Raw genomic sequence first — 26,805 nt, 5'->3', positions numbered from 1 at the left:
CCACCTTGCATGACCGTGTGACACCATCACTTCAGCGAAATGAGTCTCCAAGATCAATGCTCTATCCTCAGAACCCCCATATACGGTGTTCTACACGGAAAGGTCCAGCTGCATCCCCACCCAGTCTTCATGCCAAAGGTGGTATCTCAGTTCCATGTCAATCAAGTTATCTTAGAATCATAGAATATCAGGGTTGGAACGGACCTCAGGAGATCATCTAGTCCAACCCCCCTGCTCAAAGCAGGACCAATCCCCAATTTTTGCCCCTGATCCCTAAATGGCCCCCTCAAGGATTGAACTCACAACCCTGGGTTTAGCAGGCCAATGCTCAAGCCACTGAGCTATCCCTCCCACCAGTGTTCTTTCCAAAGCCGCACAGTTCCAACAAGGAGCGGCGTCTGCATACTCTCGACATCAGACATGCCCTGGCCTTCTACCTTGAGCGAACCAAACCCTTCCACAGGTCTACTAAGCTTTTCATTGCAGTGGCTGACAGGATGAAGGGAGTCCCAGGTGTCCTCTCAAAGAATTTCGCCCTGGATAACCGGCTACATCCACACCTGCTACGAGCAGGCAAAAGCTGTTTCTCCACTGATAGTGACTGCTCGTTCAACAAGAGCACAGGCATCATCATCAGCTTTCCTGGCACGCATCCCAATCCAGGACTTCTGCAGGGCCGCGACATTGTTGTCTTCCCATATCTTCATGACCCACTGTGCCATCACTCAGCAGGCCCAAGACGATGCTGGCTTCGACAGAGTGGTATTACAATCGACGCGTCCATAAACTCCTGCTCACCTCCAGCGGCACTGCTTTTGAGTCACCTGACATGGAATGGACATGAGCAAGCACCCGAAGAAGAAGAAAAACGGTTCCCTACCTCTTGTAACTGTTGCTCTTTGAGATCTGTTGCTCATGTCCATTCCACGACCCACCCTCCTTCCCCTCTGTTGGAGTTCCGGCAAGAAGGAACTGAAAGGTGTGAGCCAGTGGCATCCCTTATACCAGCACATACACGCATGATTCCAGACGGCGCCAGAGCCAGCCCTATGGGATACCACTGGGGGAAAAGCTTCTGGTTCTGGTGCATGTGGCAAGCATGCACCCCTGACATGGAAGGGACATGAGCAACACATCTCGAAGAACAACAGTTGTGAGAGGTAGGAAACTGTTTTCTGCTTCTTTTTCCACATTCTCAGATATCCGATGGAACATGGTGTAGACCAGGGGTTTTCCATGTTTTTCTTTTAGCCGCCCCCCCCCCCCCCCCCCACTCCTCTAAACAGGCTATAAAAATTCCGGGGCTCGGTGGGGGCAGAAAGGTGAGGTGAGGCTCCTGGCTTCAGCCACAGGGGGAGGGGCTTTCGTCCTATGGGTCACTGGACTGTTGCCCCACCGGGCTCCAGTTGAGAACTGCTGGCAAGGAGAACTGCAGGAAGGAGACGAGTGGTGACCAAAAAAATAATCTCAACCTGGGTGGCTCCTTTTGTTAATGGAGCATAGAGCTTTTCACCTCTGAGTCACCAGCTCATATCAGAGGTAGCAAACCATGTAACTATTTGGTGGCCTATATGAAATGAGGCTCATTTGTCTAGTTCCTAGTAGTCAGGTGGCCATGTTACATGTAAAAATTCAGGATTTAGCCCTGAGTACTTCATTTCGTACCATTTCTGTTATATGTAAATGAGTTGCTTTGAGGTTGATGTGATCTATCTTTTTTGAGATTGTCTTTGAGGACTTAAGCTACAATACAATACATCGTGTGAGGCTGGAAGAAGGTGCAGGTCCAGGGCAAGGGCGAGGGCCAATGTGCTAAGCTGCATCTTCATATTCTCCATGTACCAAGAGCAGTAACACATGCACCTTGTGAGAGCATAAAATCTAGGAATCTTAATTTTTGGACATAAATAATTTTAAAATGATGATGATCTGGAGCCCGGTGTGGTTCATGAGGTCTACAAAACATTCTGAGAACCCAAGATTAGGAGGAGAAACTGCCCCGTGGTTTAGGTCCAGTGTTAGTAGTGATACAATTGTGTTCTAGTTTGTGATTTTACAATTGTGGGTTTGAATCCAGATCATGGATTTGAATCCAATTTACAGAGCTAAGTACTCAGATACTATGGTAAGGGGAACTGCATACATCACTAGGTAGGTGAGGATCTCCATTTTATGAAGTGGAGAGCGGAATGAAACACTGATTCATGATCTTCATGATATTAATAAGCTTCCAAAAGCCATGAAGGTATCATGGAAGTTTATTCCTAACCTTACAAATGAGCGTGTGTCTCTGGTTACCCATGCAACCAACTTATTTTAATGGGAGTTGTGTGGCTGTATTTCCCCTAGACTTGCATGTGCCTCTGACTGTTTAAAAATAGTGTCAGCGTAGAGAGTTGGATGGACACGAGCGGTTCTGGTAAAGGAAATGCTGTTTGTGCTCTGTACTTGATTATGAATATCAACAGCATTCCGATGTTTCCTGTTTCGGTATTTTCCTTAATGATGGTAATAGTTCAAAAATATTTCAGATCAGATTGTAGGCAGGATAACAGCTTGTGGGAGTGGATGAAATTACTGACTAAAGAAAACATGCATGTTTTGTTCTCTCATCCAATGGGGAAAATTCAGCTCTGATGGATGTCCACTAACTTCTGAGGAGTTAAGACTAAGCATGAATTTGGTCTGCTGAGTGTGCTCTTCTGAATGCACTGCCTGCTGTTTTGCTCATTGACATGACAACACCCTTTGGAGGGTTCTGTTTTCTGCCATTTGAGTGTGGTAGCTCTAGAATGTTGACACACATGCTGAATTCCTACTTAGATTAGTGTGACTAGCAGAGAGTTTATGCCCGTTAGCATTTCATTTCACTCATTCACTGTACTTTTGTCCAGTTCAGGCGGGAGGGGATTTTAAAAAGCAGTTCCCAAGTATAAAAGTAAAGTTCTCTTCTAAGTCACTGCTAAAGCTCCCATTGTCTTCAGTGGTGGACGATCCATCTCCATGTCTCATGCTCCTTTCATAGTCAAAAACAAAGAAAACAAAATCCCTGATCTATAGGAGCTGGCATACTCCAGCAGACTCAAGACTGTTCCATCTTACTACACATATAAGCAAGTGCAGTCCTCATTGCCTCCATCCCCAAATTCCTCCTCTGGCTCCATATTTATTTCAGTATCCAGAGGTGCTGCCCTTTATTGATTAAAGAGAACGACCCCAAAACCAAAATCCTGGATCAAATCTGTTTTCAGATCAGGATTCAGAGCTTGAACCAAAGACCCTTTCCAGACTTCTTAGGGAAAGTTTAGATTCTCTACCCAAATTCTTATTACCAAGTTCAGGAGTTTCACAACCAGGGTTTTGCACCCACTCTGTCCTTTGGAGAGCTGAAGTTTTGGCTCTGGCACTGGACTCTTTGATCTGAACTCTTGTCCTGTTTTAATTAGGGTTTGTGCTCCTTCTTTTTTTAAATTGGGATTCTTGAGCAAAGCAAAATATCTTTTCCCAGCTGTATATGATCAAAATGAGCATGCGATTTTTCCTTTAAGGGTATGAGAAGCAGGAGAGAAGTGGCAGATAGGAGAGCACCACTAGGACACTGGGAACTCAGAGTATGTTGGGAGCCATTGTTGATAGGAAAAGATTCAGTAGGACCAACAGACAGAACACGCAAGGAAGGGAAAACCCAAGGAAAACAGCCAAATTCTCATACAGCCAAATTAATCACTCAACTCCTCTAGCTCCAGTGCAGCTGCACCTTTTGAATTTGACCCAAGCCAAATACACAAGCTTTCTGTGTGGCTCTAGAATAGATACACATAAAATGTATTTGGATGATCCAGACAAAAGCTTTTTTCACTGGCTAGCTCGAGTTGGTGTTAATTGTAATGTCCTTGGCTCTCACAATATGACTGAGCAAACAAGAAGTTCTGACCTATAGTGCCATGCTGGTATGTAACCAGGAGCAACCAAAAGGCAACGTTTTGCATGCCTCTATCAAAAAATGTTTTTTTCTCTGAGTAATCCTCTCTCCACAGTGTTGAAAGCATGTGTGGGTTGCAATAGTATGGCAATATTTGTAGAAAGGAATACAACTATGTAACTTCTCTTCCTGCTCTCGCCATCTCCTTCATCAATTTTCTAGCTGCCCTTTCATGGTTCTGATACCTGCATGTACATTCTTATCACACCTTTTTAGTTTGAAAAACAGTCTGTTACTCTAGCAGAACTGATGCCAAGAAGTGAGGCTGTGCATTTGTTCTCTTAAGCTGCCAAGAGCACAGGGAAGAATGGTCTCCTACCAGGTTATATTATAACAAAAGTGAAAAATGCAATAACCCAAACACTGTCACGTATTATGGGAAGGAAGGGTGGGGGGTAAAAAAAGATTTAACTGTTCTGTGTCATGCAGGTTAAACCATACACTTGCTACCGGAGGCACTGATCACTTTGGACTGGTGAGGACTGGTTGTGTGATGTCCTAATAGAGTAGAATGTGTGTTCCAAGAACAGATCCCTGTGAATTCTGTTGACTCACTTAACTTTGCCTTGTGCTGTCTTGCCAGCAGGAATTTTCCAGCCCTGTCATCTTACTAATAATTCTCTTGGCCCTGGGAAAAGACTGATGCTTAGTGCATGTCTATATATGGGCATGCCAATTGTCTAATCCTCAGAAGCAGCTCTGGAGCCCAGGAAGAGCTCTTTGTTGCTTTCTGGGACTTGCTCTGTGTTAGGCAGCACTCCTGTGTGAAATTTACTAATGATTGCTGCAGTCAAAACCATTTGCTAGTCAAGTCTGTTTCATGGCCTCTTTCCTTCATGTGAAAATAGTGATCTGTCTAGCTGACCAGTGGAAAAACCATGAAAGTCTGAACAGTCAGATGTATTTAATATGTGGGTATTGTAATGAATGGCAAGTGTGTGAATTTCTGGATAGAATCAGCTCAACTCTGTTATAGGCTCTAGATTGCTAACAGCTAATGGAGTGGTACCTTTTAAGTCACGTGGTAAAGGCCTGTGCTTTTAGAGAAAGAAGACTGTTCTTGCCCCACTGCCTCCACGAAATTCCAGCCAGCCATATTGCACAGCCTCATGATGCCCCTGGAGTCCTAGCTGGCTGCAGATTGGGTCCAGTATTTAAATACCATCTATGTATGACAGTGAGTCAGCCATACAATGAATGACTCAAAAGTTACTGCCTCATATCTGTACCCTGGGGCTCACACTTTGCCATGATGCTGGTTGAACAGGCTTACATCATGCCCTGAAGGTGACTGTGCTTAGCCATCAAACCAGCACCTTTCACAGCTTGTTAAATCTCCCTTCTAAAAATGTTTGAGAGGGAGGGTATCTTCTGTCTTCTCACACACTCAGCTTCCACCCCAGAAAGGGACAGGACAGCTGTATTAAGTCTTGTACTGTGCCAGGAACTTTCTTGTGTTAGCGCTTTGGTTATTTCTTTGAGATTTTATTTGGTTGCTTTCAGCCCAGGGTTTGAAGTGAGAAAGTAAATCTGCCCCTCTCCCTTCTTTTCATGTGCTGTATATTTATACCTGCCTACTTAATTTTTCACTCCATGCATCTGATGAAGTGGGTTCTAGCCCACAAAAGCTTATGCCCAAATAAATTTGTTAGTCTCTAAGGTGCCACAAGGACTCCTAGTTGTTTTTACTTATTAGTGAGAGGCTCTTGTTGCCTATTACTAATCTAACCAGTCATCCAACTTCATAGACTTTATTTATATACTGTCTAGTGTGTAGCTGGAGAGGGCCTTCACTTAAATCTGTTAGAAGAATTCACTCCTTAAAACCTGTTAGTGCTAAATTCTCTCCTCTTCACCCCTTATCTGGTGCTGTGAATTGCTCACTGAGTGATTGACTGAAGAATTTTGTAGCAGCTGTTGCAAAGACAAAGGGAAACTTTATCCTCACTGGCCACAAGGGGATAAAAATGTTGACTATTTAACCTTTTTGTTTGGATAACTTTTAACTTGGATAGAAAGTAAAGCTGGGGGTGACCTTGCTGTTAATATTTATATCCAGTGACAAATTGGGATGGTTGCAGACTTGGAAACCAAAATGTTTTCTCTTTAATGTGAAGGCAAATCTGATAGTTGCGTAAAGTAGTTTACATCTTTAATGCCAAAGTTACTTCTGTGGTCTGTGAACCTGAGCTAGGCTCTCTGCTGTCTCATCTCTTGCATGGAGCAAGAAGTCCTGTGTGTTGTAGGTGCAGTGGAATGTCAGTTGGATCCGCTGACTCAGAGGGGAGAATTTTGTCTCATGTTGATATATGGCCTGCCTTGAAGATTAGGGCTGAGTGAACAATAGATTATTTGGTCTAGGGACCAAACTGGAAAAAAATTAAAGAGAATAGGTTTTTTAAAAGCTTTTCGTTAGCTCAAAAAAAAAACTCCCCTCAAAATAAAGAAAAATTGTTTCGAGTTGTTTGAAACATTTGGGTTGACTTGAAACAATGTTTCCCCCAAGTCTTTCATTTCAGTTTGGTGATTGTTTGTTTTTCACCCTTGTGTGCGTGTGCATGTGTTTGTGTCTGTTTTACTTTGGCCAAATTTCAAAATGCAATACTGTTTTGAAATGAAAAAATGAAAACAAAATGTTCTGAAATGGTCAAAATGAACTGTTTTGACTTTTTTTCTAAAACTTAAAAAAAAAAAATTAATCCAAAACTATTTTGTTAAATTCCACCCAAATTTGCAAAGCTTCAGAGCCCTCAAAAATGAACTTTTTGTTGAAGTGACTCTTTGCCAAAAAATGTTTGCCAAGCTCTGCTGAAGAGAACTTTGTCTGCCTTGTAAAGCATCTTAATGCTCCCGTATTTTGGCAGTCTGAAACTGATGCAGGAAAACACGTTGTTACTGAGAGTTTGGAGAAGGGAGTCTGTATTGGAACGAGGCCAGTCTTATTGGGATTTAGCACCAGTGATAACTGGTATCAAAGGATATCTTTAATGGTCCAAGAATCATTTGAAACACCTACAGATTTGCAGCTAGGGTTCATATTCATATTTTCATCCATTCTGGGTAGGTTATTTTAATTCCATGCAATTTATGTTTTTCAGGTGAGATGAAAACAGAGGTCCCATCTGGTCTATATTATCATTAAAGATCTTATTTCTTTCTTTGGGGGGGGGGGTTCTGTCTTCTGGCCAAAACTTCTCCATCCCCAGTCACTGTGCACTGGTTGACTGCCAACCTCCATCTCAGAGGTGGTTGTATTTTGGTCAGGCTGTATAGCAAACTTCATTCTGTATTTTTTGGGTGCCCGAAACGCCCATTAAAAGCCAACTCTCTCAGATAAGCCTGGTGGTGATGTATTAGCGCTTCAGATGGACCCTTGCAATGGAACAATGTCTCTTTTTTTTTTTTTTTTAAGCTACCCTACCTTGTAGAAAGAGGTTCTCTATCCCTGGATTGCAGGTTGCAGACTGCACTAAACTGGCACGTGCGACTGACTTTCTACTTCTCCACACAAGGCATTTCCAGTGTATTGGATTTCTAATGTTTAATGTTCCGTATACAATAGATATTAACAGGAGGCAAATGCTATACCCAGGCGAGCTCTCCATCGCTAAGGGAGGAGAAAGAGTGGTGAGCGTGTAGGTTTTTTTTTTTTAAACTGAATGGCAATGGGAAGCAGCTTGTTAAATGATATGGGCCAAATTCATCCCTTGTGTAAGTCCATGGTATTTCCTCTGCAATGAATGTGGCCCTGTGTGAATGTGACCCTCTTCTGTTTTGCACCCCTGATTAAAGGCCTGATTTTTAAAGAGGTTTGTTCCCAACCGCTATATTAATTGCATGTGTAAATCCTCCTATTTCAGTACTTAAGGATCTAATTTGGGGGTGCGGTTGGGCAATTAGGTATCTAAAAGGTAGAGTTTGCCACTGCAAATGCAAAATGGTTCCTGTCAGAACAGGACACATCTTTTAAAACGCTTCAGAAGGGTTTATCAGCCAAGTGGAATTTCCAAATTTGAGTAAAAATTGGAAAAATCTCAGTGAAATTGCCACAATTTCCCCCCTTTTTTAAACCAGTTCTTGAACTGACAGAAATGTTTTTAAAATGTTTTCAACAATTTTAAATTTTAAAAAATTGGGGAAATTTTTCAGAAAAGAATTCCACATATAACATTAACAAACATAAGCCTCACAACATCCCGATGGGGCAGTTAAATATATGCCATTTTAAGATGGGAAGGCTGAGGCACAGAGAATTCAAGTGGCATGCTTAAGATCTCTCAGGCCCAGGAATGTGGATGACTATGTCCTGAGCCATAATCATTAGTTTGTCTTTAATCTATGTTTTAAGATCTTTTAAAACTTAGGGGCTACTGTGTTCCTAATCTTTATTTGCACTGCAGGCTGTTTTGGGGGAATTTGCAAATAGTCCAGTCAATCCACAGTTAGTGAGTGGAAATACATATAGCTGGGTCCACTCTCCAGGCTTTCTCCCTGGGCGCGCTTGGTCCTTGCAGTTCTCACTCTGTCCACGGATGGAGTCTGACAAATCATTTTATAAGCCCTCATGAGGCATCTGTTTGTTCAACAGTAACACTCTTTTTATATACAAAAAGATCAGAATTTAAAGCAGGCCAGCATAGGGATATAACACATACTCTGTGTATTCAAGTTTCAGAGTAACAGCCGTGTTAGTCTGTATTCGCAAAAAGAAAAGGAGGACTTGTGGCACCTTAGAGACTAACCAATTTATTTGAGCCTGAGCTTTCGTGAGCTACAGCTCACTTCATGAAGTGAGCTGTAGCTCACGAAAGCTCAGGCTCAAATAAATTGGTTAGTCTCTAAGGTGCCACAAGTCCTCCTTTTCTTTTTGTGTATTCAAGATGTGCCTGAAGAAAACACATGAATAGTACTGCCTCCCAGCTATTCCTAATGGCTCAGACAGCCCTTACTCATGTGGGTTATCACACTGAAGTCCAAGGAACTGCTCCCATGAATAAAGGTCACACCTTCAAGCACTTGGGGTATGTCTACACTGCAATATTCACGGTGATCACCCACGCCTTCCGCCTGCTGACGTGTCCCGACGCCATGGTAAGGAGCATCGCAGCGACAGCCCTCCATGACGTAACACAAAAGCGGATCGGTAGAGCCCCCTCCAGCCAAGACATCGCCAGCTTCCTGAGCGGCTCCCTGGCTGGCGAATTCGGTCGAGATGGGGGCGACATCGCTTCACTGTGGTCCCGCGCCCGCAATGCCACGCGCCGCCTGGGGAAGCGCATCGGCTGCCACTGGGAGTGGTGCGAGGAGCGCCAGGAGCTGGGAGTCCTGGTGCCGCAGATCAGGTCCGAGGGCAACACCATCGTCACCCCGAGCGCCAGGGGCCTGCTGGAGAGGACCCTGAAGGCAGCCACCCACTCGCTGTACGTAGAAGCCCTGAAGCGCAAGCCAGACCAGGGAAAAGCCTTCGAACTGACCAGCAAGTGGGACGCCAGCAACCACTTCCTCGCCGGGGGCGGCTTCACCCGCTTTGCCGACTGGCGGTTCATCCACCGCGCCCGGCTCAACTGCGTCCCGCTCAATGGAGCCATCCGCCACGGGAACCGAGACAAGCGTTGCAGGAAGTGCGGCTACGCCAACGAGACCCTGCCCCACATCCTGTGCAGCTGCAAGCCCCACTCCAGAGCCTGGCAGCTGTGCCACAACGCCATCCAGAACCGCCTGGTGAAAGCCATTTCACCGCGCCTGGGGGAGGTCGCCGTGAACTGCGCCATCCCCGGTACCGACAGCCCGCTGCGACCCGACGTAGTTGTCACCAACGAAACCCAGAAAAAGATCATCCTTGTCGACATCACGGTCCCCTTCGAGAACAGGTCCCCGGCCTTCCGAGAAGCCCGAGCTCGGAAACTGGAAAAATACGCCCCTCTGGCCGACACCCTGAGAGCGAAGGGCTACGAGGTGCAGCTGGACGCCCTGATCGTCGGAGCCCTGGGCGCTTGGGACCCCTGCAACGAGCGTGTGCTGCGGAGCTGTGGGATCGGTAAACGCTACGCACGGCTCATGCGGCGCCTCATGGTCTCGGACACCATCTGATGGTCCAGGGACATCTACATCGAGCACATCACCGGCCACCGACAGCACCAGGAGGAGGGAGCCGGTACGACCTTGTGCACACACTGTGGGAAAGGGACTGAGAGGCCTTCCCCACCGGACCATATGAACTGGAAACGTAATCCCACTGAACATTAAACCCCACCAATGAGGGTAGACCCATCCCCACCCCCATATTCACCCACTGTACCCAGCATACTGAACATAGCCGTTGTGTGGATAACTTACCCCATATCTCGATGTCTGTACTCTGACCGGTTAAACTTTCCCCCCAGTCGGGGAGATTGCAGATTATTATGTGATCCTTGTTCCACCAGCTCCTAAATCGCATTTTGTACCCCTTGATAATCTGTACCTTATCCCCTGACAACCAGAAACTTCTATGCTTGAACTCTGTACCGTTGCTTATTTCAACATTATCTTAATAAAATGATTAAATCTGTTTAAAAAAAAAACAAAAAAAACCATGGCACTAGTCTCAGAGCCTGGGTCAACTGACTTGGGCTCACGGGGCCCAGGCTGTGGGGCTAAAAATAGCAGTGTAGACATTAGGGCTTGGGCTGGAGCCCAGGCTCTGAGACCCAACCCCCTCTTGGGGCTTCCCCCAGCCCGACCACAAATGTCTACACTGCAATTTTTAGCCCCACTGGCTGGCCCAGGCTCTTGGGGCTAAACTCAGCCATGCCAATGGTCTGTTGTTGCAGGGTAGATGTACCCTTACTGTTTATCACGCGTTGCTGGAACGTTTGCTGGAATGACTTCTGGCCATTGTTGTTGCAAATTCTAGTAACTTCTGTTGGCAGAAATGCTTCTTCATCACATCCCCAGCTCATTAGGTCAGTAATGACCAAGCTAGGGATGGGTCTGACGCAAACGCATTCAGAGCTGGATCAGAACTCTTCCATCTGGTGCCTTTCTCTCTTCTATACAATGAGCCTGTGGTTGTAAGCCCTCTCCCTCTTAATAAGGGATCACCCTAACCTAGGTCCCCAAGCCATTTCACAGTGTTTAACCTCTCCCCCCCGACTCCAGCTATCCAGAATTGTTCCTACGCACAGTAGCACCATCTCCTAGCTGATTGGCAGAACTGCTTCACAACCACAAGCACTCAGAAATCATGAGTCAGTCCCACAAAAACCATGAATTTAAAACATAATCAATCTGGAGTATTTATTTGCCTTGGGTGGTGGTGTCACATTATCAAGCTTTTCTCCCCAACCATGAGGGCTAGAAACTTACCTTTTATTTTAATGAAAGCTGGGAGCTTCGTGTAATCACTTGAATCCAGGAGCTGGTTTTTCTTTTTCTTTTTTTTAAATGCCAAATACCACAGAACATGAGATCAAATCAGGAGACTTTGTGTGCAGGAGTTTCTGCAGTTCTTTCTTTGTACAGTTCTATGTAACACTTCATGTTCTTATGCTAAAATGCCATATTTCAAAGGGTTTTAAATATTTGGGTTTTTTATATAAAAACACATTTTTGGTATCAAGTCAATAAGATCTAGTCTTTTATAGGCTCCCCTCCAGTTTTAAAGGAAAGTTCTCAGCCCACCTCTATTAAGCAACCTTTTTTTGTCAGTCTTTGGAGTTGGTCACTTAATACAGGATTCACTTAATACAGGATTCAGCGCATGGTTCTTGAATTTGTTATGTATGTGGCATATACACAGAGAATTGAAATAAAAACATAAAGTACTCTAGCTGGAAGGTTGCAATATATCACTACTTTACTTCTAAGACTCCAGAAAAACATACTGTAGCCAAAAACAGAGCGAGACAAAGCAAGCTGTTCCCTGGCTAAAACAGAGGCATGCCTCATTCTGTGCTGAATCTCTGCAGACTGAGAACACAGACTGCATGCTTCCTTCAGAGCCCCCTAGCCTGCAAGCAGGACAAGGAAACCCCTTAGGATTTTAAGGGGAGAGCTTGTAATTTTAACAGTTTTCAGTACACTGCAGTTTTCTTCCTCCTTTCTCCCCACCACAATCCACCCATGCAGGTTGACTTTTCCAGTATTTTGTGTGGAATATTTTCCAGCCCTTGCCCTTCCCTGGTGTTGCGGAGATTCCTGTTTCTGAATGGTTTAAAAAACATTTAACTGAATCCCCATAACTGAACCCAGGGAAGAAAACTATCAAATTAACCATCATTAACGTTCCTGTATTGCAGAACAGAATCCAAAGTCTGGTCCCCTCTGGTGACAGAGGAGGGAAAGCCCAATCCATACAAGATGAATCTGGCTTCTGAACCCCAGGTAAGTAATAATGGGCTTGCGCTATTTGTTGTTTCCTCACTGTGCCCTGTCCCAGAGTGGCATATGAATTGATTCTCAGCAGTGCTAAGCACCTCTAGCTCCAGCTGATTTCAGTGGGAACAATGGCCTCAAATCTTAAAAGAGCGAGCAAACTAGCTGTGATAGTGCTAGGTTTTTAAGGCCCAGCTTCACAAAAGCCCTGGCTAGGCTGATTTAGTTGGGATCGGTCCAGCTTTGAGCAGGGGGTGGACTAGATGACCTCCTAAGGTCTCTTCCAACACTAATGTTCTATGATTCTATGATCTCTGTGAGGGAGACTGAGCTAGTCCTTATTCTGAACTCTGTTGTGGCCCAGCTGAGCTCTAACAAGGCTTGATGTGGTGCATGATGAGCTGTGTTTAGAAAGAGCCTTGTTTTTTCTTTGTACTCATTTTTGCCGTACTGCCCAGGATGTCCTAGGCACTTGTCAGGCCTAGTGAGAGACAGGCCCTGCCTCAAGGAGCTAGCAGCCTCAGGCTAGCTTTGGAACGTGGCGTAGCCTGGAATGTCGTTAGGTCCCAGTCATCATTCTATAGCCTCAGAATTGCTCTAGGTCAGGGCGGGAAAACTACAGCCCAGGGCCGCATCCGGCCCTCCGGATGTTTTAATCCGGCCCTTGAGCTCCCATGAGGGAGCGGGGGTCCGGGGCTTGCCCTGCTCTGGTGCTCCAGCCGGGAGTGGGGTTGGGGGCTTGCCCTGCTCCATGCAGCTCCTGGAAGCAGTGGCATGTTCCTCCCTCCCACCCCCGGCTCCTGTGTGTCCCCTGCACACTGCCCCCGCCCCAAGCTTCGCCCCTGCAGCTCCCATTGCCTGGGAACCGCAGCCAATGGGAGCTGCATGGGTAGCACCGTGCAGAGCTGTCTGGCCACTCCTCCGTGTAGGAGCTGGATTGGGGACATGCCACTGCTTTCTGGAGCTGCTTGAGGTAAGCGCCACCCAGAGCCTGCACCCCTGACCCACTCCTGCCCTCAAACCCCTTGGTCCCAGCCAAGGGCACCCTCCTGCACCCCCAACCCCTTATCCCCAGCCCCACCCCAGAGCCCGCACCCCCAGCTGGAGCCCCCTCCCGCACCCCAAGCCCCAATTTTGTGAGCATTCATGGCCTGCCATATAATTTCCATACCCAGAGCTTATCTAAATGACTTGCCAATGGTGAGCTGTTAGGGGCAGGGACTGTGTCTGTATATGTGGACAGTGCCTGTCACACAGTGGGTGCAACAGAATATAGGCCATAAATAACAGTCTGAACACTTTAATCTTAACCATTACTAAGCTTGTTGGCTTTCCTAGATAAGAGAGGCCCCTAGGCAGGGTAGGGGACAAATGATTCATTCTCACAATGACTCATTTATGCTAAAAATGCAGGGACACTGACTAATGGGAAAGCTTTGGAGATGGGGGAGTGCCACCCTTTCAGTTCCTTTGTGGTGTGCGTAGCCCATTCGTGGGCATGGGTTTTGAAGCACACTAGTGGCCTGTTTCAGTTCAATTTCAGTCAATTTTAGGGGAGAAAGGCGGTGAGGTTCCTTTGGAAGTCAATGGGATGTAGACATCCAACTCCCATTAGTACCTTTCTCCCTTTATTGGCGTGGCAAAGTGCACTAAGTGGGGCCAGACTTAATACGCGAAGGCCCAATCCTCAAAGGTATTTTGGCTCCTAACTTTCATGGAACTCCATGGAAGCTAGAAGCCTAAATGTCTTGGAGGATCTGGGCCTAAGTGTTATAACCCATCCTATACAAAGATAATGTGTCCATTTTGCATCACTGTCCATTTGTGGCGGGGAGGAGCAGCCTTTGTTTTGTTTCATGCCAGGAGGTACAAATAAACCTTGGGGGTTGACAGCTTTAAAAACAAAATTTCCCAATATTATTTTGAGCCTCTGCCTGCTGCTGTGTTTGGCTCTGTTAGCAGGGTCCCGGTTTCACATGTCCCCTTGTGTCCAGTCCCCAAAGAATTTTGTGAGCCAAATTCAGATTGTTACACTTGTGTAAATGTGGAGTAACTGCAGTGAAATCAGAGGAGTTGCTCTGGATTTGCACCGGTATAACGGATCAGAATCTGGCCCTAGAACTTCCCATATTTGAGGTTTTTTTCTAGCAAAATTAGAATATGTGAGAATAGTTCATTATGTAACCAGGAAAATACTGATTTGTCCTGCTACATTTATGGGGTAAACTTGTACCACAAAATGAACCTTCATATAGAATAAGACCATCTTGATGCAGTAACTAGGAGCTGTTTGCCCAGGAGCTGTCCTGGATCTCATCTTTTTCCCTGTTCCCTGCCAAGCTGTGGGGATCAGTGTTCATGGTAGGCTAGCAGCTGATGTACAGAACTTGCTGTAGCACTCCCCCCAGTCAACTCCTCAAGTGGGTGAGACAAGTAAAGCTGCTGCAAGCCACACAAGCTGGTAGGACAAATGTTAGGTTGGGAGGGGATAAGGCAGAGGTGGACATTATGGTTGTGGCAGGGGTGGGCAAACTTTTTGGCCTGAGGGCCACATCGGGGAACAGAAATTATATGGCGGGCCATGAATGCTCACAGAATTGGGGTTTGGGGTGCAGGCTCTGGGGTGGGGCTGGAGATGAGGAGTTTGGGGTGCAGGAGTGTGCTCTGGGCTGGGACTGAGGGGTTTGGAGGGTGGGAGGGGGATCAGGGCTGGGGCAGGGGTGCGGGAAGAGGTGCAGGTTCTGGCTGGGAGTGCGGGCTCTGGGGTAGGGCTGGGGATGAGAGGTTTGGGGTGAAGAAGGGTGCTCTGGGCTGGGATCAAGGGGTTTGGAGAGTAGGAGGGGGATGGGGGCAAGCGGTTGGGGCATGGGGAGAGGCTCAGGGGGTGGAGGCTCCAAGTCGCACTTATCTCAAGCGGCTCCTGGAAGCAGTGGCATGTCCCTTCTCTGGCTCCTATACAGAGGCATGGCCAGGCAGCTCTGCATGCTGCCCCATCCGCATGCACCACCTCTGCAGCTCCCATTGGAGTGCATAGGAGCTGGACTGTGGCCATGCTGCAGCTTCCCGGAGCCATGTGATGAGGCCCCTGACCCTGTGCCCTGGCTGGAGTGGGGCTGAGCTGCATGGGTGTGGCCCTTGGCCCTGGCCAAAGCGGGGCCGAGTCATGTGGTGCGGCCCCGGCCGAAGCTGGGCCGAACCGTGCGGAGCAGCCCAGGCCCAGCGCCATGGCTGAGTGCGGCCGAGCCACATGGTGCGGCTTGTGGGCCGGCTTAAAATAGCCTGCGGGGTGTAGTTTGCCCACGTCTGGGCTGTGGGTTCTCTGGTGGGTCTCTAGCCTGTGAGTGTTATGGAGAGTTGGGGCCCAAACCACCTGGATTCACGCTTTCCTACCTCCAAACACTGGAGAAGTTCAGAGCTGGAGCTTGTGACTTGGCCACCTTGGCTAGGACTAGTCTCGTAGCATGCTCTGATACTGCTTTGCAGCACTACAGAATATTGTATAAACTCCATCCTTTGGAAGAGGTGGGCAGACATGACTCTCAAAGTACTAAAGATCCCCCAGCAGTTCTGTAAAAGCAAGGATAACCCGGGTGCTTGGCTAATGCTTCCTCTCCTAAATGAAGCAAGAGCTAAATCCAAGGCTATGCGAGAACTATTGCTGGGCTTATACTGGCTGTTGAACTTACCTGCATAGTTGCTTTGCCACCAGCCTCTCTCTGCTTTGTAAATCACTTAAAAATGCCGAGAGGTGTGGATTCTTTTCAGTTTAAAGCAGGGGCAGACCAAGGGGCTCTCAGGAACTCTGGTGATGAGCACAATAGAAACCCCTTAATAGACAGAATAGGGACTGTGTAGTCCTGAAGTGCAGCCCTCGGCTCTCTTGTTCCTGTATGCGCAGGATGAAAGAGTTTTGATCCAGGTTCAACCGCAGGTTTTTATTGCTTAAGAACTCAGGCAAGCAGTTTCTACTGGCTTGTAAAGAAAGCTCTAAGTGAAAGCAAACAAAGGGTGTGCCCCTTTGATTTTTCCGCCCTCAGCTCCCAACTGCCTGTTGATGCAGCTCTCCGAGACATGGAGGGCTGGAGGGGATCAGGAGAGGTCATTGAGGCAGGGCCAAGTATACCAGACCAACCCTGACGTGTGGGTCTAACTTGTTCTTAAAAACCTCCAATGATGGGGATTCCACAACCTCCCTTGTTACAGAGCTTAACTAACCTTATAGTAAAGTTAGAAAGCATTTTCTACTTTCCAACCTAAATCTCCCTTGCTGCTTTCTTCGAGAACAATTGATTCCTGTCCTCTTTATGACAGCCCTTACCACATTTGAAGACTGTTATCAGGTCCCCCCTCAGTCTTCTCTTCTCAAGATTAAATGACCATTTTTTTAACCTTTCCTCACAGGTCAGGTTTTCTAAACCTTTTATAATTTTTGTAGTGGCTGGCTCACTACAAAAGCAACTTCTCTCTCCTGGAATTGACACCTCCTCATCAATTATTGGGAGTGGACTACATCCACCCTGATTGAATTGGCCCTGTCAACACTGGTTCTCCGCTTGTGAGGCAACTCCCTTCTCTTCATGTGTCAGTATAATAATGCCTGCATCTGTAATTTTCACTCCATGCATCTGAAGAAGTGGGTTTTTTACTCACAAAAGCTTATGCCCAAATAAATCTGTTAGTCTTTAAGGTGCCACCGGACTCCTTGTTGTTCTTATAATTTTTGTTGCTCTCCCCTGGACTCCCTCCAATTTGTCCACATCTTTGCTGAAGTTTGGTACTCAGAATTGGAAATGATACTCCATACCTAGGGAGGTGGTGGAATCTCCTTCCTTAGATATTTTTAAGGTCAGGCTTGACAAAGCCCTGGCTGGGGTGATTTAGTTGGGGATTGGTCCTGCTTTGAGCAGGGGGTTGGACTGGATGACCTCCTGAGGTCCTTTCCAACCCTGGTATTCTATGATTCTATGATTTCATGATCTTGAGGCCTCACAAGTGCTGAGTAGAGCAGAACAGTTACCTCCCATTTCTTACATAAGACACTCCTGTTAACACACCCCAGAATATTTGTCTTTTTTGCAACAGCATCATATTTTTGGCTCAGATTCCATTTTTGATCTACTCTAACCCCCAGATCCTTTTCAGTGGTACTACTGCCTAGTCAGTTATTCCCCATTTTGTATGTGTACACCTGATTTTTCCTCTCTAAGTGAAGTATTTTGCATGTGTCCCTATTGAATTTCATCTTGTTGATTTCAGACCAATTAGTTCTCCAATTTATCAAGGTCACTTTGAATTCTAATCCTGTCCTCCAAAATGCTTGCAACCCCTCCCAGCTTGGTGTCATCTGCAAGTTTTATAAGCGTACTCTCCACTCCATTATCCAAGTCACGAATGGAAAATATTGAATAGTACCAGATCTAGGACAGACAGCTGTGGGACCCCATTGGATACGTCCTGGCAAAATATGGGCATCCCTGGATTAAAAGGTTACTTCCAATGACTCTAGGCTTAATCTTCACATCAGGTTTGTCATCACTCTCCTCTTAGAGCCTGGTTAAAAGTGAAGCTGGCTGCGGCAGTCTTAACAAATTGAGGCACTGGATAAATCACCCTCTCTCCTTTAGTATGTGAGCAGGACAAACTGGCACAGTGAGGGAAGAGTCCTGCAATCCAAACCATAATCAGAAGAGCCCACTGAGTTTGCCAGCTTTGCCAGTGCCTCTTTAAATGTCTTGAGCCAGTCTGCCAAGAAAAAGAGACTAATGACATGAATAGCACCGGCTTTTAATAAGGTTTTGTCTGTACCCCTTTCAATGACTGACTGCTGCCAGTGATACTTTGCAGCATAGACATTGTGACTGCAATGTCAACTTGAGAAGGCTAATTTCTCCCGGAAATATGGCAAACGTGCCAAGTTAGCTAACTTGGGGCTCTGTGTGTAGAATAGCAAATTACAGTTCGTAGTTGCATTGTTGCCTGTTGCAAGTGGGGTTTTTTATCCATATCATACCCTGAGCAGAACATGCTGTCTATACCAGCCTTGCAAAACTTTCAAGAATTTTACCAGCATAGGCCTAATGAAATGATGACTTAACTTTTTACCAACATCGTTGTACAAGTTATTATATTTTACTTTTGTTGGGTGAGTAGATGTTTTTGTTGGACATGCAGAATCTTAGAAGCAACTAAGTGTCATTAATCATTATAACTTACTCATAATTAAAAATGAGTAAATTATTCCTAGCAATAGTTATAGAACTTTCATTTGTTCACTTGCAGAATAGATAGCATGTGTTTTGGGGTGGCTTTTTACTCTGCCAGAAGCATAGTTCTTGTGTATATGAGTGTGGGGGCCTTATACAGAATGACCAGTTTTGGTCCCATATTACATACACAACTATATGTGGTTCATTTAGGGCCTGATCCAAAACCCCTTGAAGAAGATTCTCATTGTCTCCAAGAGGTCCATCCTTAGGATGTACAGGAAGCAATCATTCAAATGAATAGCTAAGACTGTGGGATGTTTAGTCCTAGAGAGTTATAGCCGTGGTTGCATATGTATCACATCATAGAGTGATGATAAAACCAGCTTTTACCAAAAAAGCCTGTAACCCTCCAGTAGCGATGGGTCAGCTAGCTGATGTAGTTCTGTGTTGGGTGTGACTGTTAACTTTGGAGGACGGAAATAACTGGTGTATTTGCTCAGTTATTTCACTTGTGCTTCTCAAGGGTGTCACATTCAGCATCTGTTTCCAGTGGAATTACCCTTTTTCCCCCCCCCAGTGGAAAGGATGAAACCACCAGAACCACCTGCCCTCTGTGCTTCATTTCCCTGTTTCATAGGGATCCCAATAGGAGAGGAAGGATGACTTGCTGATTAAGGTACCGAGTCAGAACTGGGGAGATCTGGGTTAAATTCCTGGCCCTGCCACAGACTCTATGAATGACCTTGGGCAAGTCACATAGTCGCTTTGTGCTTCAGTTTCCCAATCTATAAAATGGGGACTAACACTTCCTTTCCCCCATCCTTTGTCTGTCTTGCCAATTTAGAGTGCAAGCTCTTTGGGGCAGGGTCTGTCTCTTACTATGTGAAGTGCCAGCACAGTGGGGCTGTGATCTCAGTTTGTGCTTTTAGGCATGTCTGTATTCAAATAATAATAAGCAGATAAAATGGGCTGTGAGAGCAGCTTCAGGAGTGTTCTAAGCTGCAGTAGTTTCCAGGTGATCTGGCCCATTTCCCAAAGGATCCTCTCTTCCTACTTTGAGGCAGAAATATTAGAACACCCCCAAAAAATCTAAGTGGAAGATTCAGGTTTAAGGTTAATTTAAGGTTTAAGGCTCCTTTAACCAAAAATTTTGTAAACTTAACAACGGAACAGTGAATTTTGCTTTGTCTTAAATAAGACATAACCTGCAGAAACATGTTCTAGTTACTTCTGAGAGTGAATAGCAACATTCAGGTGATGGCTGAAACAGCCAGCCACACGTATCAGCTTTCCCAAGGTTTCCTTAGACAGCGCTGCTCACATCCTATGGGGTGATGTAATTGTTTCCATTTTGTATATTTGTCTCCATGGAGATTTAGAAGTCACAAAGTATAGAGTGTGGGTGTGTTGTTGATATGACCTTTGATAAGGCCATGGGTGTACTAGCAGTCTCTGTGAAGCAATAGTCTATAACGTAACCATCTCCAGTTGGAGATGGCTGAACTTTGTTGGCTTTTGGTGACCTCCTGTTTTTCTTTGTTTAGGCGGCATTACTACATGGGTATGGAATGCTTTAGGAAAGTCAGCGAGAGAGAGGATGTGGGAAGCTAGTCAGACTGCTTTGTCCCCTTGCCTCCCCCCATCAAAAAAATCTTCCAAATTTCTACTCTGCTTTCAAAACATGAGAAAAGCTTTTGGAAGGATGAGAAAAGGGTAAGGTTATGTGAAGACACTCTAATCCCCAATAGCCGTGACACATTCCATGGATCCCCAAGAGAGATGGGAGCTCAGACAGATTGTGCACTGGGGATCAATGAGAGAGTTGGCTGCAGTACCTTTGTTTTTGAAGTTGCTAAATCTTTGGCTTAAACATACTTCTGTGAACTGTGCTCTTAAAGGCACAGGCGCAAAGCTAGCACTGTGTGTGATTGTGTGCTGGGAGTGATGGGTTTGAGCTGAGAAGTTTGGTTTCAGTGAGACCTGAAATGGGATTTCAGCAGCTTCCTTGCTGTAGCACTGCCTTGCGTGGGGCAGCACGCCTGCCCCCCAAGAGCACAGCGGGGAGGCAGCAGTATCTCTTTGAGTGCTGCTGAAGGAGGGGGGTAGCAAGGAACCTTGTCCTTCCTAGTACAGCTTTTGGCTTCACTTGGAAAGGAGAGTGGGGGCGGGGCGGGAATGGAAGAAGGGGGGAGAATGGAAGCTTTGACTGTAGGGAAGAAGAATCCTGCTCCTCGATCCCTTTATTTTCCCTGTGTGACATAACCCCTCAGAATTTCCTGTTCCTTGTGGTGATGAGGTCACTGCTGTTCACCGCTGCTACAAAACCAAAAAGGCCCGGTCAGACTCTAATATACTTGAATGTGTTGCAGGCCCAGTTCTTCCTAGGATCATGCAGGAGCTCCCGTGAATAGCATTGGCTATTCATTCCCAGCATGTTAAGAGTGTGGGGCATAAGGGGGAACCTTGTGATTTGCTGGGATCACCCGATATTGGACGGAAAGTTCTGGTTTCTCACTAATAACTAATGTGCACCAGACCACATTCCTCCCTGGTGTGACTCCAGTGAAGCAAGCTGATCAGCCTGGCTCACACTCTGGGCAGTTAGCACTGTCTGAGTGGCTTCACTGTGATGCTGCATAAGAACGGCCCTACTGGGTCAGTCCAAAGTTCCACCTAGCCCAGTATCCTGTCTTCTGACAATGGCCAATGGCAGGTGCCCCAGAGGGAATGAACAGAACAGGTAATCATCAAGTGATCCATCCCCCGTCGCCCATTCCAACTTCTGGCAAACAGAGACTAGGGACACCATCCCTGCCCATCCTGGCTAATAGCCATTGATGGACCTATCCTCCATGAACTTATCTAGTTCTTTTTTGAACCCTGTTATAGTCTTGGCCTTCACAACATCTCTGGCAAAGATCATGGGAAGTGCCTGATCTCCCCAAAGCGGTGACAGCCAGTAGTGGCTGTGGCTGTCTTCGGGGCATACTGACGCAAGAGCCCCCCTTCAGGGGGCTGTCTCAGCACCATGCCTACTGGTGGCGACAAGCAGCGATTGTGAGGGAGCTCCCAGCTGCCGCTTTGATTTTGTTCAGCTCTGAGTAGACTGGGAGGAAACTCCCTTTGTTTTCCCACTCTGTTTTCTCTGCCATGCTGCCTTCTGCCAAAAGTAGGAAACACTGATTGTCTTTCTGTTCTAGGCTTAATGACTTTTTCCACAAGGCAGATTGTCATAAAGTCTGGCACCATTAGTTGTGATTGGTGATCTCTGCTCAGGAAAGATCAGGACCTAGAATAGCTGGTCAGTGCAATTTCCTGGTGCAAGTGCTGGAGGAACCAACTAGAGGCAGAGCTCTTCTTGACTTGCTGCTCACAAACCGGGAAGAATTAGTAGGGGAAGCAAAAGTGGATGGGAACCTGGGAGGCAGTGACCATGAGGTGGTCAAGTTCAGGATCCTGACACAAGGAAGAAAGCAGAGCAGCAGAATACGGACCCTGGACTTCAGAAATGCAGACTTTGACAACCTCAGGGAACTGATGGGCAGGATCCCCTGGGAGAATAACATGAGTGGGAAAGGAGTCCAGGAGAGCTGGCTGTATTTTAAAGAATCCTTATTGTGGTTACAGGGACAAACCATCCCGATGTGTAGAAAGAAGAGTAAATATGGCAGGCGACCAGCTTGGCTTAACAGTGAAATGCTTGCTGATCTTAAACACAAAAAAGAAGCTTAGAAGAAGTGGAAGATTGGACAAATGACCAGGGAAGAGTATAAAAATATTGCTCGGGGTTGCAGGAGTGAAATCAGGAAGGCCAAATCACACTTGGAGTTGCAGCTAGCAAGTGATATTAAGAGTAACAAGAAGGGTTTCTTCAGGTATGTTGGCAACAAGAAGAAAGTCAAGGAAAGTGTGGGCCCCTTACTGAATGAGGGAGGCAACCTAGTGACAGAGGATGTGGAAAAAGCTAATATACTCAATGCTTTTTTTGCCTCTGTCTTCTCAAACAAGGTCAGCTCCCAGACTACTGCACTGAGCAGCACTGCATGGGGAGGAGGTGACCAGCCCTCTGTGGAGAAAGAAGTGGTTTGGGACTATTTAGAAAAGCTGGTCAAGCACAAGTCCATGGAGCCTGATGCACTGCATCCGAGAGTGCTAAAGGGGTTGGCGGATGTGATTGCAGAGCCATTGGCCATTATCTGTGAAAACTCATGGCGATCGGGGGAGGTCCTGGATGACTGGAAAAAGGCTAATGTAGTACCCATCTTTAAAAAAGGGAAGAAGGGGGATCATAGAATCATAGAATATCAGGGTTAGAAGGGACCTCAGGAGGTCATCTAGTCCAACCCCCTGCTCAAAGCAGGACCAATCCCCAATTTTTGCCCCCGATCCCTAAATGGGCCCCTCAAGGATTGAACTCACAACCCTGGGTTTAGCAGGCCAATGCTCAAACCACTGAGCTGTCCCTCCCTCCAGGGAACTACAGGCCAGTCAGCCTCACCTCAGTCTCTGGAAAAATCATGGAGCAGGTCCTCAAGGAATCAATCCTGAAGCACTTAGAGGAGAGGAAAGTGATCAGGAACAGTCAGCATGGATTCACCAAGGGCAAGTCATGCCTGACTAATCTAATTGCTTGCTATGATGAGATAACTGGCTCTGTGGATGAGGGGAAAGCAGTGGACATGTTGTTCCTTGACTTTAGCAAAGCTTTTGATATGGTCTCCCACAATATTCTCGCCAGCAAGTTAAAGTATGGGCTGGATGAATGGACTATAAGGTGGATAGAAAGCTGGCTAGATCATTGGGCTTAGTGGGTAGTGATTAATGGCTCCATGTCTAGTTGGCAGCCGGTATCAAGCAGAGTGCCCCAAGGGTCAGTCTTGGGGCCGGTTTTGTTCAATATCTTTATTAATGATCTGGAGGATGGCGTGGACTGCACCCTCAGCAAGTTTGCAGGTGACACTAAACTGGGAGGAGTGGTAGGATACGCTGGAGGGTAGGGATAGGATAAAGAGGGCCTTAGGCAAATTAGAGGATTGGGCCAAAAGAAATCTGATGAGGTTCAACAAAGACAAGTGCAGACTCCTGCACTTAGGATGGAAGAATCCCATGCACCGCTACAGATTAGGGACTGAATGGCTAGGCAGCAGTTCTGCAGAAAAGGACCTAGGGGTTACAGTGGACGAGAAGCTGGATATGAATCTACGGTGTGCCCTTATTGCCAAGAAAGCTAATGGCATTTTGGGATGTATAAGTAGGGGCATTGCCAGCAGATCAAGGGACATAATCGTTCCTCTCTATTCGATATTGGTGAGGCCTCATCTGGAGTACTGTGTCCAGTTTTGGGCCCCACACTACAAGAAGAATGTGGACAAATTGGAAAGAGTCCAGCAGAGGGCAACAAAAATGATTAGGGGGCTGGAACACATGATTTATGAGGAGAGGCTGGGGGAACTGGGATTGTTTAGTCTGAGGAAGAGAAGAATGAGGGGAGATTTGATAGCTGCTTTCAACTACCTGAAAGGGGGTTCCAAAGAGGATGGATCTAGACTATTCTCAGTGGTAGCAGATGACAGAACAAGGAGTAAGGGTCTCAAATTGCAATGGGGGAGGTTTAGGTTGGCTATTAGGAAAAACTTTTTCACTAGGAGGGTGGTGAAGCACTGGAATGCGTTACCTAGGGAGGTGGTGGAATCTCCTTCCTTAGAGGTTTTTAAGGTCAGGCTTGACAAAGCCCTGGCTGGGATGGTTTAGTTGGGGATTGGTCCTGCTTTGAGCAGGGGTTGGACTAGATGACCTCCTGAGGTCCCTTCCAACCCTGATATTCTATGAGTGTGGGGTGCATTGAAGGAACCCTCTCAAGGCCTAGGGATGAAATAGCAGGCCGTGTTAGAGGTTAGGGTCATAGTGCATGGTTAAAACAGGGTGATGTGCTGGTACAGTGGACTGGCTTTGTAGGGATGTGAAGGGGGGATGCTGCCCTCTAGTAGTGCTGGCTCACAGAGGCAGTAAGGGCCCTGCTACGCTGCTACCATTAGCCGCCACAGACTTTCTCTTTGTGCCCAAGTGGTAAGAGGGCTGTAGATTCTGGAGCTGGATTAGGGGTCAAGTCCTGACTCCACAGAGGAGGAATGTCCAATTTGATATGCTGCGGTTTAGGAACTCTTTAGGCTGGGGACAGGACTGGAATAGCTGGGCGAGGGAGCTACCTGTCCAGGCCAGAGTGCATTGGCAGAGCTATGTGGAGGGGTGGGATTTTGTAGGGGGTGCTGCTGGTGGTCAGGACTGAAACGGATTGGTATAGCTGTGTGCTTGGGTTGTCTTGGGGTGGAGGGGTGCGAGGGTTTGCATGACACCGTGCCCACACAGAGCCTATCAGTAGAAAGTGCTGTCAGTTCTTCTTTCTCATAAGCATGTAAACCAGTTTCTCTCCTTTCTTCCGTGCACCCTTCTCCTTAAAAGAAGATTCCTTCTCCAAGTACAGCTAAAACTCAGGTACTTGATAGCTGTTGTTCATCAACTGACAATTTGTGCCTGCCACCTTATAGCAGCTGATAACAAGCTGTGGTTCCAGATCGGGCTCTCAGTCCAGGCCTCCATTGCATTCTCCAAATTGGAAGAAACTTGGGCTTTATTTTTCTTTTCATCAAGGGAGGTTTTTCAGAAGCACCTAAGGGAGTTGAGGATACAGCTTCCATTGAAAGTCAGTGGAATTTGTGCTCCCAAGCCACTGAAAGCTTGTCTATGGGGTGGTAAATTTTATCAGTAAGGAGTCAAGTATCAGAGGGGTAGCCGTGTTAGTCTGGATCTATAAAAGCGGCAAAGAGTCCTGTGGCACCTTATAGACTAACAGACGTATTGGAGCATAAGCTTTCGTGGGTGAATACCCACTTCCTCAGATGCATTAGTCTATAAGGTGCCACAGGACTCTTTGCCATCAGTAAGAGTGAATTTAAACTGCTTTAGTTATACTGATATAACTCCCCCTGTGGATGCTTTTCCTCCAGGATGAGGGGCTGTTTCAGGTTAGCTTGTATCGCGTAGGGAAAGGGTTCAAACTAAGGGTTTATCTAATCTTGAGAATTAATTTGGATTAATATAGGGTGTGAATTTAAAGCACACTAGCTATTCCAGAGTAACTCCTGCTATAGACCAGTCCTATGCTGGAAAAAAGCCACTCTTATTCCACAATAAGAATGTCCACTGAGGGTTTGTACCAGTTTATCTATACTAGTATGATTACACTGGAACGTTTTCCCAGTATAGACAAGCCCTTAGGTACTTCTGACAATCCCACTCTGAGGCTTCAGTGTTTGCTGTTTGGTCACCCTCCAAAGCAAACCTGCCAAGAAAGCTAAACACCACCAAACCCACTGCTTCCTGGGGTCACCAGATGGTAGCCAGGAAAGTGAGCCAACGCGGTCACACAGGATGGGTGGAGCAGAACGCTGCAGGATCTGCCTCCAGGTAGTACAAGTGTCCCAGGAAAGAGCTGATATTAGTCATGTTTCTCGTTAACGAGATGCTGGGAAAGGAAATGTAATCAAGAAAGAACTAACATGCTGGGGAAGTTCCTTTCCTGGCCTGGATCGGAGCATTTCCTTCTATTTTGCCATCTGCTTTTCCTTGGTGTAATGAACTGGTATTAAAACACATAATGCCCAAGAGCCAGTTATTTAGTGCTGTCTTCCCTACCCTACCTTGTTATAACACTCTTGTAAACTCAGTAACTTTTAAAGTATTGCAAACCCCAAGTGTTCAAAAATCATGAACCACCCCCTCAAAAAGGAATATATTTTGGGTTCTTTTTATTCATCATCTTATGTTTGAGCCTTTAGGAGTCACCTTTTCAAACTTTCCTCTGAAACCATGTAGGCTAGAAACTTACTTTTTTTTTTAAAATGAAAGCTGTGATTCTCGTGTGATCACACGACTACAGGAGCTGGAGCTTTAAGAAAAATGCCAAATATTGCAAGAGTTGGCAACTGAGCCAAACACCTTTGTCAGGACAAATGAGGTACTGATATCCTATATCTTGACAGGTTTCAGAGTAACAGCCTTGTTAGTCTGTATTCGCAAAAAGAAAAGGAGTACTTGTGGCACCTTAGAGACTAACAAATTTATTTGAGCATAAGCTTTCATGAGCTACAGCTCACTTCATCGGATGCATACTGTGGAAAATACGGAAGATGTTTGTTTTTATACACACAAATCATGAAAAAATGGGTGTTTCTCACTACAAAAGGTTTTCTCTCCCCCCACCCC

The 26,805-nt window shown here is 46.2% G+C and overlaps 1 protein-coding gene across 4 annotated transcripts in view; it reads left to right on the top strand.

Moving 5' to 3' along the window:
* The window catches only part of PDLIM1 (PDZ and LIM domain 1), an 84,271-nt gene that overhangs the window by 39,662 nt on the left and 17,804 nt on the right, over positions 1-26,805 (top strand). For all 4 annotated transcript variants that reach the window (XM_043551384.1, XM_037903670.2, XM_043551383.1 and 1 more), the window contains one exon: positions 12,262-12,346. In XM_043551384.1, the coding sequence (XP_043407319.1) occupies positions 12,323-12,346 (24 nt within the window). In that variant the 5' untranslated portion in view covers positions 12,262-12,322. The remainder of the gene's footprint in view (positions 1-12,261; positions 12,347-26,805) is intronic.

The sequence above is a fragment of the Chelonia mydas genome, chromosome 7, assembly GCF_015237465.2.
Source record: "Chelonia mydas isolate rCheMyd1 chromosome 7, rCheMyd1.pri.v2, whole genome shotgun sequence".
Lineage (NCBI taxonomy): Eukaryota > Metazoa > Chordata > Testudines > Cheloniidae > Chelonia > Chelonia mydas.
This window is presented reverse-complemented; position numbering and strand designations above follow the sequence as displayed.